General features: G+C 46.4%; 1 protein-coding gene across 1 annotated transcript; it reads right to left on the bottom strand.

Annotated features, from left to right (window-relative positions):
- Positions 1-9219: 9219 nt before the first annotated feature.
- On the bottom strand, positions 9220-12160 carry thap1 (THAP domain containing, apoptosis associated protein 1). The gene is made up of 3 exons (XM_035141434.1): positions 11972-12160; positions 10669-10861; positions 9220-9979 (listed from the first exon to the last, which is right to left on the bottom strand). Exons 1-3 carry the CDS (start codon positions 12040-12042, stop codon positions 9596-9598), a joined length of 648 nt encoding a protein of 215 aa, XP_034997325.1. The 5' UTR covers positions 12043-12160; the 3' UTR covers positions 9220-9595.
- Positions 12161-12519: the final 359 nt, after the last annotated feature.

The raw sequence follows: 12519 nt of genomic DNA, 5'->3' as shown, positions 1-12519 counted from the left end.
GTGGGAGTGACGTTAGTTATGCAGGTATAAAAAGACTTAAAACAATTATTCCCCTTATATTTGCTTCCATTAGGAAACGTCAGGACTCTGCTATGCTGACGACACCCGGTTATACTTGTCAATAAAACCTATAAATATAAAACTAATAAAACATAAAACCTGGATTAGCTCCTCAGATAAATCAAAGGTTCTGATACTAGACACCTCAGAGATTCATTATTCAGACATTCTGTATAAACACTTTAAACATGAAGTTACAAACTGGTTCTTCTCATGTAGTGAATCCTGTTGTTGTGTTGATGTGTTGTTGTGTTGATGTGTTCAGTTCCATCAGCACCTGTTGGACTTGTGTCCTGGGAGAGGATCCTCACATGGGACTGAGCTTTATTCACTGATCACTAAGTTTCTGTTTGACTCTAGTTGAGTGAAGAACAGAGGAAGTTGATCCTTGTTAACATCTATGAGACTAATAACTAATAACATGTGATTGATTGATTGATTTATAAGATGTTAAAATTATGACCTGATGGTGGCGCTAAATAAGAACTCAGATAATGACAATGATTAAGGAGCAGAAAATGTCTTAAAGTGATCAAAGTATTTGACGTGTTAAATCTACTTTTACACCCTGCGTGTTGTAATCAAAGAAACTTGAAGTTAAGGTGAATAAATGATTGTTTTCTCCTTTAAACCCTGAAATATGTTTTTCCTCTGAAGCCCCTGGGAGCAGATCACAGGCTCATCAACATGTTTAAAAGAATCACTCTCAGAGACGCTGCTCGGCGTCACAGAGCCGTGAGTCAGTCGACTGAAGGAACCCGGCGAGGGATGAAAGTGGTATTAGTGCCGCTTAATTCATCCTGACAGTTGGAAATGTTAAATCCTGCAGGGGCCCGGCTTAGCTCGCTGCCTAAGTAGGTTAAATACAAACCAGTGTGATCAATCTGCACACACCAACTAAACATGAGCTACTGTGGTGAGGAGGAAACACCAGGGACAACAATATCACAGAGGGGCCCCGAGATTTAACAAGTCAAACACCAGGGGCCCAAAGGCAACCAGAGACCAGTTACAAATTTAGAGCTGCTGACAACCAGGAGCCTTTAACCACCAGGAGCCTGACAACCAGGAGCCTGACAACCAGGAGCCTTTAACCACCAGGAGCCTGACAACCAGGAGCCTTTAACCACCAGGAGCCTTTAACCACCAGGAGCCAGCCTGACAACAGAGCCTGACAACCAGGAGCCTTTAACCACGGAGCCTGACAACCAGCCTACGGGCCTTAACACAGGAGCCTGACAACCAGACCTGAGCCTTAACCACCAGGAGCCTTTAACCACCAGGAGCCTTAACAAGGAGCCTGACAACCAGGAGCCTGACAACCAGGAGCCTGACAACCAGGAGCCTTTAACCACCAGGAGCCTGACAACCAGGAGCCTTTAACCACCAGGAGCCTTTAACCACCAGGAGCCTGACAACCAGGAGCCTGACAACCAGGAGCCTTTAACCACCAGGAGCCTGACAACCAGGAGCCTTTAACCACCAGGAGCAACCACAGGAGCCTTAACCACCAGGGCCTTAACCGGAGCCAACCACCAGGGCCTGAAACCAGAGCAACACCAGGAGCCTGACAAAGGGCTAAACCAGGAGCTGACAACCAGGAGCCTGACAACCAGGAGCCTTTAACCACCAGGAGCCTTTAACCACCAGGAGCCTGACAACCAGGAGCCTTTAACCACCAGGAGCCTTTAACGCCTAACCACCAGGGCCTGACAACCAGGAGCCTGACAACCAGGAGCCTTAACACAGGAGCCTGACAACCAGACCTTAACCACCAGGAGCCTGACAACCAGGAGCCTGACAACCAGGAGCCTTTAACCACCAGGAGCCTTTAACCACCAGGAGCCTGACAACCAGGAGCCTTTAACCACCAGGAGCCTTTAACCACCAGGAGCCTGACAACCAGGCTTAACCACCAGGAGCCTGACAACAGACCTTAACCACCAGGAGCCTGACAACCAGGGCCTTAACCACCAGAGCCTTAACCACAGGAGTTAACCACAGGAGCCTTAACCACCAGGAGCCTGACAACCAGGAGCCTTAACCACCAGAGCCTTTAACCACCAGGAGCCTTTAACCACCAGGGCCTTAACCACCAGGAGCCTTTAACCAGAGCCTTAACCACCAGGAGCCTGACAACAGAGCCTGACAACCAGGAGCTTAACCACCAGGAGCCTGACAACCAGGAGCCTTTAACCACCAGGAGCCTGACAACCAGGAGCCTTTAACCACCAGGAGCCTTTAACCACCAGGAGCCTTTAACCACCAGGAGCCTTTAACCAGGAGCCTTTAACCACCAGGAGCCTGACAACCAGGAGCCTGACAACCAGGAGCCTTTAACCACCAGGAGCCTGACAACCAGGAGCCTTTAACCACCAGGAGCCTGACAACCAGGAGCCTGACAACCAGGAGCCTGACAACCAGGACTAACCACAGGAGCCTGACAACAGAGCCTTAACCACAGGAGCCTGACAACCAGGCCTGACAACCAGACACCACAGGAGCCTGACAACCAGGAGCTTAACCACAGAGCCTGACAACCAGGAGCCTTAACCACCAGGGCCTGACAACCCCCAGGAGCAACCACCAGAGAACCACCAGGAGCCTAACCACCAGAGCCTGACAACCAGGAGCTTAACCACCAGGAGCCTTTAACCACCAGGAGCCTGACAACCAGGAGCCTTTAACCACCAGGAGCCTTTAACCACCAGGAGCCTGACAACCAGGAGCCTAACCACCAGAGCCTGACAACCAGGAGCCTGACAACCAGGGCCTTAACCACCAGGAGCCTTAACCACCAGGAGCCTGGAAACAGGCGGGAAACAGGGGGAAACAGGGAAACGGAGGAAACAGGGGAAACAGGGAAACGGAGGGAAACGGGGAACGGGGGAAAGAGGGGAACGGGGAAGGGGAGGGGGAAGAAGGGAAAAGGGAAGGGGAGGAGAGGGAGGGAAAAAAGAAGGGAAAAGGAGAAGAAAAGGAAACGAAAGGGAGGGAAACAGGAGGGGAAAGAAAGGAAGAAAGAGAAAAGAGGGAAACAGGGGGAAGGGAACGGGGAAACAGGAAAGGGGGAAGGGGAAACAGGAAGGAGGGAAGCGGGGAAACAGGGAAGGGGAAACAGGGAAACGGAGGGAAACGGGGAAACAGGGAAACGGGGAAAGGGGGAAAGGGGAAAGAAGGACGGAAGAAAAACGGGGGAACAGGGGAAACGGGGAAACGGGGAAGAAACGGAGGGAAGGGAAACAGGGGAAACGGGGAAACAGGGGAAACGGGGAAACGGGGGAAACAGGAAACGAGGGAAACGGGGAACAGGGGAAACGGGGGAAACAGGAAAGGAGGAAACAGGAAGGGAAGGGGAAACGGGGAAACAGGGGAAACGGGGAAACGGAACAGGAACGAGGGAAACGGGGAACAGGGGGAAACGGGGAAACAGGGAAACGGGGAAACAGGGGGAAACGGGGAAGGGGAAACAGAAACGGAGGAAGCGGGGAAGGGAAAGAAGGAGGAGGAAACAGGAAACGGGGAAGGGGAAACAGAAGGGAAACGGGGAAACAGGGGAAACGGGGAAACAGAAGGGAAGAAAGGAAAAAGGGGGAAACGGGGAAACAGCGGGGAAACGGGGGAAACGGGGAAACAGGGGGAACGGGGGAAACAGGGAAACGGAGGGAAACGGGGGAACGGGGGAAACAGGGAAACGGAGGGAAACGGGGAAACAGGAAACGGAGGAAACGGGGAAACAGGGGAAGGGGAAACGGGGAAACGGGAAACAGGAAACGAGGGAAACGGAGGGAAAGGGGAAACAGGAAACGGAGGGAAACGGGAAAGGGGAAACAGGGAAGGAGGGAAGGGGAAACAGGAAACGGGGAAACAGGGGAAGGGGAAACGGGAGAAACGGAGGGAACAGGGAAGGAGGAAACGGAGGGAAACAGGAAACGGGGAAGGGGAAACAGAAGGAGGGAAACGGGGAAACAGGGAAACGGAGGGAAACGGGGGAAACGGGGGAAACAGGAAGGAGGGAAAGGGGAAACAGGAAACGGGGAAACAGGGGAAGGGGAAACGGAAGGAAAGGGAAACAGGGGAAGGAGGGAAACAAGGGAAACAGGGGAAACGAGGAAGGGAACGGGAAACAGAAACAGGGAAACGGGGAAAGGGGGACGGGGGAAGGGGGAAACAGGGGAAATGGGGAAACGGGGAAACAGGGAAACGGAGGGAAGGGGAAGGGGAAACAGAAACAGGGGAAAGGAGAAACAGGAAAGGGGAAACAGGGGAAGAAGGGAAGGGGAAACAGGGGAAACGGAGGGAAACGGGGAAACGGGGAAACAGGGAAACGGGGGAAACGGGGGAACGGGGAACCCTGCAGCTGCTGCATGAAATTACAGCAAGAAAACAAACGAGGAGGAAATGTATGCTGCTGCTTCTTTGTGTTCACGCTGCGAGAGAGGAAGCTGAGCGGAAACTGATGGGATCTGATCAGAGCCACGTTCAGGACGAGGCCAGTGGGGGGTGGGGTGTGTGTGTGTGTGTGTGTGTGTGTGTGTGTGTGTGTGTGTGTGTGTGTGTGTGTGTGTGTGTGTGTGCACATTCACAGAGCCATAAACTAATTTCATCCAGAGTCGTGGTCGCAGCTCGTCTAAAAATACGCTTCACATGTTGTATCTGCAAACCTGAGGTCAGACACTTTGTTCACTATATTTTCATTTGAGACGAAATGACCACACCTCTTCAAACTTTATCTTTCTTTACATTCCACTTCTGTCCATTTCAACACTTTATCATTTCTGGTTCTGTTAATTATTGAGGATGAAGTCAGACCTTTCTGCTTCTGTCTGGAGGTCAAAGGTCACCTCAGAGCCACTTATTGGCCGCTGAGCTGCGATTAGTCAGTCAAGGTTGAAAATGATATTTAGACAAAACCTTCAGGCTGCTGCTCATCCTCCTCGACTCGTTAACAAGGTCAAATCAACAAAATGTCCAAGTCAGTGAAACTTCACAAACACAGAAGAACCCGACGGTCACTTCTTCAGCTGACGTCCTCCACAGACGAGACGGATGTGAAAGGAAAAGCTCTGCAAGACTGTAATTGTCAAATTTCAAAGTAAAAGCAGGAAACAGCACCGACTCACTGAGAATTAAAATGTGGTTCAGGTTATATCCAGATATGATTTTAACTTGTAAATAAAGATGGACCGAAAAGTGAAACAAAGTAATCTCTATCGCCCCCTGGTGTCTGGCTGCAGTATAGGTCATAAACCTCCTCCATGTTAGCAGATGGGACATGGACCAGACTAAAGAATCAAAGTAGACGTTAAATAAATCTTTGTAAAGATGTTTCTGTCATTTCAGGTCGTTCTTCTCTCACTGATGTTTGTTCAAGTTTCTGATCAGTTTGGTTTCAATCAGTTATTTGATATAAAAACAGGAGGAGACGTGATGATTGACAGCTGAGACGTGATGATTGACACTAGAGATGAAAAGTGTGGGAAGATTTTGTCTGATGATTAGAGACATGAAAATTATCATCAGTTCAAAAAGAACTATATTTAATTCATACTTAAATTGAGACAGATGCTGATTTGAAGTTTGTTCAGGACTCAGATTATAATTATCACCTTTACTCTTATGTTTGCTCAGTTTATCTCGTAGCAGATTAATGTTCCTGAATTAAAGCTGACAAATCCCAAATAAATGACTGACACAGTGTGTGTCAGTGTGTACATATATTCAGTGTTGATTTGTTTGTGTGTACTTTCAGATTATTATTAGCAACAAGCTTAGGTGCCACCACACACACACACACACTAAACGTTACACAGCTCTGGTTTCTCTCGATTTATTTTGTTTTCTGAGCTGTATTAAAATGTGACAAATTTTAGTCTATAAAAACAATAAAGAGTCAAACTAAAATGTAGTGTTTTTGTGTCTGAAACAGATCGAGACTCAGATGCTGAAGGTCTGAATTCATCAGCTGACACACCTAAGATAGGTGTTAAGTTTAGAAGGTGACAGAGTGTGTGTGACGGACTTTGCTGCCTGTTGTCTCACAAACTTACTCTTGACATCAGGCAGGAATTCAGACGTGACTCAAACCAGCGACACACACTCAGAGGGAGGAGGTGAAACCACGTCTGTCACAGCGACGCCCTTTAGCCCCGGAGGAGTGATGTCACACGGCCTCCACCCAGGTGTGCGTCACGGTGACGGCAGCAACACTCGGACAAAACCACACGTCTGTGTTTACTGAGCAGATGAATAAACAAAGTTTCAACCAGACTCAACAACACTTCCTCCAGAAATGAAGCCTACATATCTCGAAACGAACACCGCCATCTTGTGCCGATGTCGTAATTTGGCATCAGAGTCTGAGCAGAAGTCGTGTTGTCGTGATTTGATCCAGATAAATGTAGTTTCATGATTTGACCTGTGAACTTGACTGAGCCGAGCTTTGCTCAGAAGCACTTCAGCAGCATCACTGACCTGCTCCTTCTGATTTCTTCTCTTCTCTGGGTTTTGAACCAGCAGCTCCAGCAGGGCTCCTCCCCCACTCATCCTCTTCCTCCCCCACTCACCGTCTTCCTCCCTGCAGGCGTCCTCCAGTGTTTTTCAGGAAGCAGCAGATTATTGGCACAGAGATTAGACGGTGTTATAGATCTGATAAACGCCTCCAGGCAGATTTTAGACTCATGACAGTGTTTATATTTAAATATACATCAGCATCATTATCGTGGTTATGTTCGAGCCGCTGACCTCCGTTTACAGCTCGATGCTCCAGGTGGAATCCAGCGAGTCCAGACTGAGGAGAATGAAAAGTGAAGCTGTGTAGATGGTATCTGGGTCAGAGGATGAACATTCATCAGAAGCAGCACAGACGCAGAGAAAAGAAAGAAAAGATTAAATGTATATAAATATATATTTATAAACTCTTCATTCTGTTATATCACCTTCTGTTAAGATTTGATTCCTCTTGTTTTTATTGATACATCTGCTTTATTGAGAATATATTATTTTATGTTTTATTGATATTTACTGTTATTAAAATATAACCCTAACCCTAACCCACTTTGTTCCAAATCATTCGTTTTTCATATCATTTGTTTTAACATTTTAAAACTAATTCAAATTTACTTGATTGATGGTTTAAAATATTGTTTTTGTGATTTATGGTTGAAACAGGAAGTAACATATATTAATCGTTTTAATCAGCGGGCACAGTAGAATAATTCCATCTCTTTGTTAGACTGTGTATGAATCTAATCCACATTAAAAGCATTTTGAATAGATCTCATGTCCCCCTTGCTGCTCGTGGCGGCAGCAGCAGTGCATGCTGGGAGCAGGAGGTGATGCAGGTTTAATCAGAGTGGTCAGACTGGGGCCGGAGGAGCGTCACGGCTCAGCCGGGACGACCTTGATGCTCCGGACCTTCGTAATAAACACGTCGACCTGCATCAGCTTCACAGAGGTGTGCTCACCTGAGGGGGCGGGGCCTGTATGTGACATCCTGCGGCGTTCATCACAGAATAAACACACTGATGATTCAACTGCACTTTGTCCAGAGGGTGGTGCTGCAGAGCTCATTCTAATCTGCAGGGCTCATCCTCTGGGGAAGAGGAACGTGATCAGGAAATGTTAGTTTGTTAGTTTACAGGGTTACACAAAACTACTGATCAACAGTAAACTTGGTGAAGGAGGTTTAATGGTTCAGAAATAATTATTTTAAAACTTAAGAGTAATTCATGGATCTTGATGAAAAGCATCAGACATATTCAGCGTTGGATGAGATCTAACTCTACAGCCTCGACCTGTTTCTACTTTCACTTTTACAAACTCTTACTCAATTTCTGTCAAACAAGTGGGGGGGTCCTCTACAGTAGCTCAGACTGGAGAAAAAAAATTCATAATTTCTTTATGACAACTGAAGCTACCACAGGTTCTCCTTCCTGTTTGGAAGAATAGGATGAGGTGAGGTGTTCAGCTGCAACATGACACTTCACCACTAGATGTCAGTAAATTCTACACACTGAACCTTTAAGTGTTTTTAATTCATGAAAATAATCTTGCCAAATAAAAAATGTCAAACATTTGCTTGATGCAGTTTATTTTCTGGAAAGGTCCAGTTAGGTCTTAGTGGAGGGAACCAGGGCGATTCATCATCCCTGCAGCTCTGGGGCGGAACCCTCTGGTCCTAAGCTCCTTTTAAAAAAGGATAAGACATTAGTTCTGTTCATCTCACAACAAACATTAGATTTTTCTGGTCAAAACCTTCATTTTTCAATCTTCTGGAAAATGATCCATTAATCACAGCTGCAGCAAATATGAGCCATTTGTGTGTCAGTGAAGGTTCATGATGTGATGTGTTCACATGAATCCAGGTCAGATGAGAACAAGTGGAAACATTGATCTGAACCTGTTTCCTGACAGCTCTGTAGCCCCACCTGCTGGCACAAAGTATCCCTGCTGTTTGTCATTAAACAGACAACTGTTAAAATAAAACAAGTGAATTCAAGGTTCTTAAAGCATTATCAATATTTATGTCAGTAGATTTTCAAATGTTAAATCTATATATTGATAGGAGTAAGTTGTGATGAACTGGAGCAACAGACATGTTCGGAGACTTTGGACAGAAAAAAACAAACATCTTCAAAAGTAACTCAAGTATTTCATGTATTTATTTATTTTGTATTGTTGGATCCATATCACTGAGGATTATGGGAAAGTTCCCAGAGCAAAGTCTGCAGGTTTTACAGACACCTTTTTTTGCAGCGTCTAAAAGAATCTGCAGATCCAACATTGTCTTTAAAGGATTAGTTCAGAGTGACATCAGACTTTAATGTGTAAAGGCCTCGGAGACTGTAAATAAAGATCAGAGACGATGACGCGTCTCCAAAAGATAAGTCAAAATATCTCAGATACAAACGCGTCCATCTTGAGGTGATGACTAGACTGTGCAGTATTGGTCGTGGAGTGAAGCTCCTGTTGATTGATGCTCTCGACCAATCAGGAGTCAGTGTCAGTTGTCAATCATGACGTCTCAGCCTGTTTTTATATCATCAAATAACTGATTCAAACCAAACTGATCAGAAACTTGAACAAAGAGATAAGAACGACCTGAAATGACAGAAACCATCTTTACAAACATTTATTTAACGTCTACTTTGATTTCTTAGTTTGGTTCATGTCCCATCTGCTAACATGGAGGAGGGTTATGAGCTATACTGCAGCCAGACACCAGGGGGCGATCGTAATACTTTGGCTTCACTTTTGGGAGCTGTCTTGTCGTCCATCTTCATTGACAGTCTGTGATTCCTGGAGTCACTGCACCAGTGTCGATATTCATCCAAAACATTGAGCTGCTCATTTAATGTCATTTTCTCTGCAAAGAGAAGAAGAGTAAGAGTTTGTTTTATCCAGCTCCTGCGTCGTTGTTCCTAAACCATCGACTCCTCCAGATTCCTGCTCAGCAGCTTGTGTCTGCTCACAGTCCCGAGACTGAACCTGCAGCACAATCTAATGTTTCATCTGATTTTTACTCGTCTCCTCATCACTCGATACCTCGGAGTGTCTGGTACATTTGTTTGGGTAAAATCACGTATCCCTCGCCAAACGCTGCGGGCGCCTCCCGCGCGGCCCTGGGCACCTTGCAGACGGCCTTCAGCCTCTTCAGCTGTCGCTCCTGCCGCCGACACTTCTGCTGCGTCGTCTTCAGCTTCTTCCTCAGACGCTCCAGCTGATCCTCCAGCTGCTCGATGCGCCTCTTCTGCCTCACAGAGTCCTCCGCCGTGTAGTTGTGGTCGCAGGACACCACCATCGTGTCGGGCAGGCTCCTCCCAGGCTCAGGGTCCTCCTCCTCCACCGGGTCAGAGGTCAGCGGCAGAGAGAGAGGGAAGTGGATCTCTGAGGGGAACGGAGTGTCCAGAGACTCCGACTGTCGGACACAGAACACACAAAAGTTCTGTCGCTGCTTCCTCTGAAGCAAAGAAGGTGTGAAACAGTCTGATCTCCAGTTCTACTCTGACATCATCTTTCAATACATTTTGACCAAATATATGTTTTCTAAATAAAATGTAATGTGCCTGTCCACCACAAGTTCTAGAAACTTAACTGAAGTAAAGTTTGAAGAACATGATGGTCGTTCTTTACATTGTTTCTACACAAGTTGAAGACAAAGTGGGACCTTTGTGAAACAGTGCTAATGCAAAGCACAGCTGATAAAGGAGCCTTTAGCTCAAACCTGTGGAGTTCACCTGGTAGTTCGGTCGGAGCAAAGTCGGAAAAACGTTCCCACCACAAACAAACTTATTCGATATTTTGTTTGGAACCGAAACACGACCTCTAAAGAGTCTCTGTGCTGTTCAGCTGATTCCACACGACATAAATACATGAAGGAAACGTCACAGTATGTGTGGGGTGCGGTAGAACCAAGTCGAGTGACTGGGTTCACACCTGCCGCATCAAACTCACGTCTGATTGTACCGGAATAAAAAGTGCAGGTGAGAAAAAGCTGTCAAACATCATATGAATGAGAAAGTGTAAATAAAACGATTAAACCTCTAGTTTAATGACATTGATCTGCAGACACACTTCAGTCAGGACTCGAGTGTGTGGACTGTTCACCTTGATGCTGAGGCTGAAGGTGAAAAGTGACGGCACGGCGTTCTCCTTCAACACTCGGTTGTTGCACTCTCTCTTGAAGCAGTCTTCGGTGAAATGCTGTGAGCAGATGTTGCTGTACTTCGTCGGCTTAAAGTTGTTCCTCCTCATCGCTGCCACCCACTTCCCACAAACATCTGGACGCGCCAGAGGAAACCTGCGGAGGCCAGTCAGTCCATCAGCAAACAAAAAGACCGGACAGAGCCAAATGGTATCAACTGCACCAGCATCCTGTCATGACCCTCTGTGGCCACAGAGGCCGCTGCAGCTCAGACACGTTACTTGTGCTGCGTCTCGTACGTTTGAGTCACTGCACTAAGTAAGTGAGACAGTTTGCTCACTGGGGTAATGCAGCAATTTGACAGGCTGACATTGACACAATCAAACTATTGTAAAATGATTGGAAATGATGATCACAACTTGACAGCGATTGTTGCTCATGAAATATCTGCTTTTCTCACGTGACCTAAACGTCTTACATGTTCCCTCTAGAGTCATGTGACATCACAATGAAGCTGCCCCCTGTGTCACTAGTTAAAAGATGCATTGGTGGCCCCTCCCCTTCGTAGTCAAGATGGCGGCTGTTGAGGGTGAGCTGTCCATCCCATAGTGCACCATCCCGGTACTTAGAGAGCGTGAACACACGTGAACTAAAACAGACGAAGATAAACAACTTCCACTGTGCAGATTCTCTGCTGTGAGACATTTAAAGCATCACCTCCGATAATTACTTTCAATATGTGAAACCTTTATTTTATCTGGGAAAATAAAACAAGGACACATTTCAGAGAACTCACTTCAATCTGGACTCAACTAACGACGCTTTCAAACAGAAAAGGGACATTTCACATTTCACATGTTTTCAATTTCACGCCTGGTCTCTCGCAGGTGAGAGTAATGACGTCAGAGCAGTCTACACGTGTCGCACATGCTAACAGTAACTGGCAGTTCCCTTGTTCTGACGTCTGTCTGGAGAACACGAAGATAATATGACGTGTGGAACATGTTGAACATACATGAACATGTGGGAACATTGAGAGGTGTGTGCGTGTGTGTCGAACTTGTCATGAGACTTGTCACAAACATTAATTTGACAGAAACTTTATTGTTGGTGAATAACGAATTGAAGAATAAAGTGTCCGGACGCGGGGATGTGTCGTGTTGTCGTGTTGTTGTGTTGTCGTGTTGTGCTGTGAGGAGCAGTTTCTACTTTCACAGTCAGGTCTCTGATGTGGCTAATGCTAACTAGCTCCGCGGCAGGACTCACTTGTGGAAGGAGACATCTTTGTCTTTGTGGTAACGGTTCTTACATCCGTAGGCTGAGCACGTCTGGACCATGACTCTCCCCGGACAACACGCACTCTGAGCCGGACTCCCGCTGACCGAGCCTCCGCAGCTGCTCCTCCTCCTCACTCAGGCTTCACTGCCACTAACAATCATGGCGGCGGACATCCAGTCACCTGACCTACGGTCGCAGCTCTCATTGGTCGAGCTCGCCTTCCAGTAGTTACTCACTGCCGCCACCAGGGGGTGACATGGAGACACAGTCGAGGGCTTATGGGAAATGTTGTTCTAGACTCTCGACTACGTCACACATTACAACTGCATTCAACGCGTTTTAAAATGTGTCAAGTAGAAGTAGAGAGAACAAAGACTTAATGTATCTATAAAAACACAAGTTTTTGCTTCTAATATTAAGTTATAAAATCATCAAATGTTTTCATATAAAAACTTTTATAGAAAATAACAATTCTTAAAAGCCTTAAAAAGTAAAATTTTAACAACTAAATACATATTTTCAAATGAATATTTTAT

This window comes from Hippoglossus stenolepis, chromosome 18 (genome assembly GCF_022539355.2).
Source record: "Hippoglossus stenolepis isolate QCI-W04-F060 chromosome 18, HSTE1.2, whole genome shotgun sequence".
Taxonomy (NCBI): domain Eukaryota; kingdom Metazoa; phylum Chordata; class Actinopteri; order Pleuronectiformes; family Pleuronectidae; genus Hippoglossus; species Hippoglossus stenolepis.
Note: the sequence above shows the minus strand (reverse complement) of the source record. Positions and strands in the feature narration are given on the sequence as shown.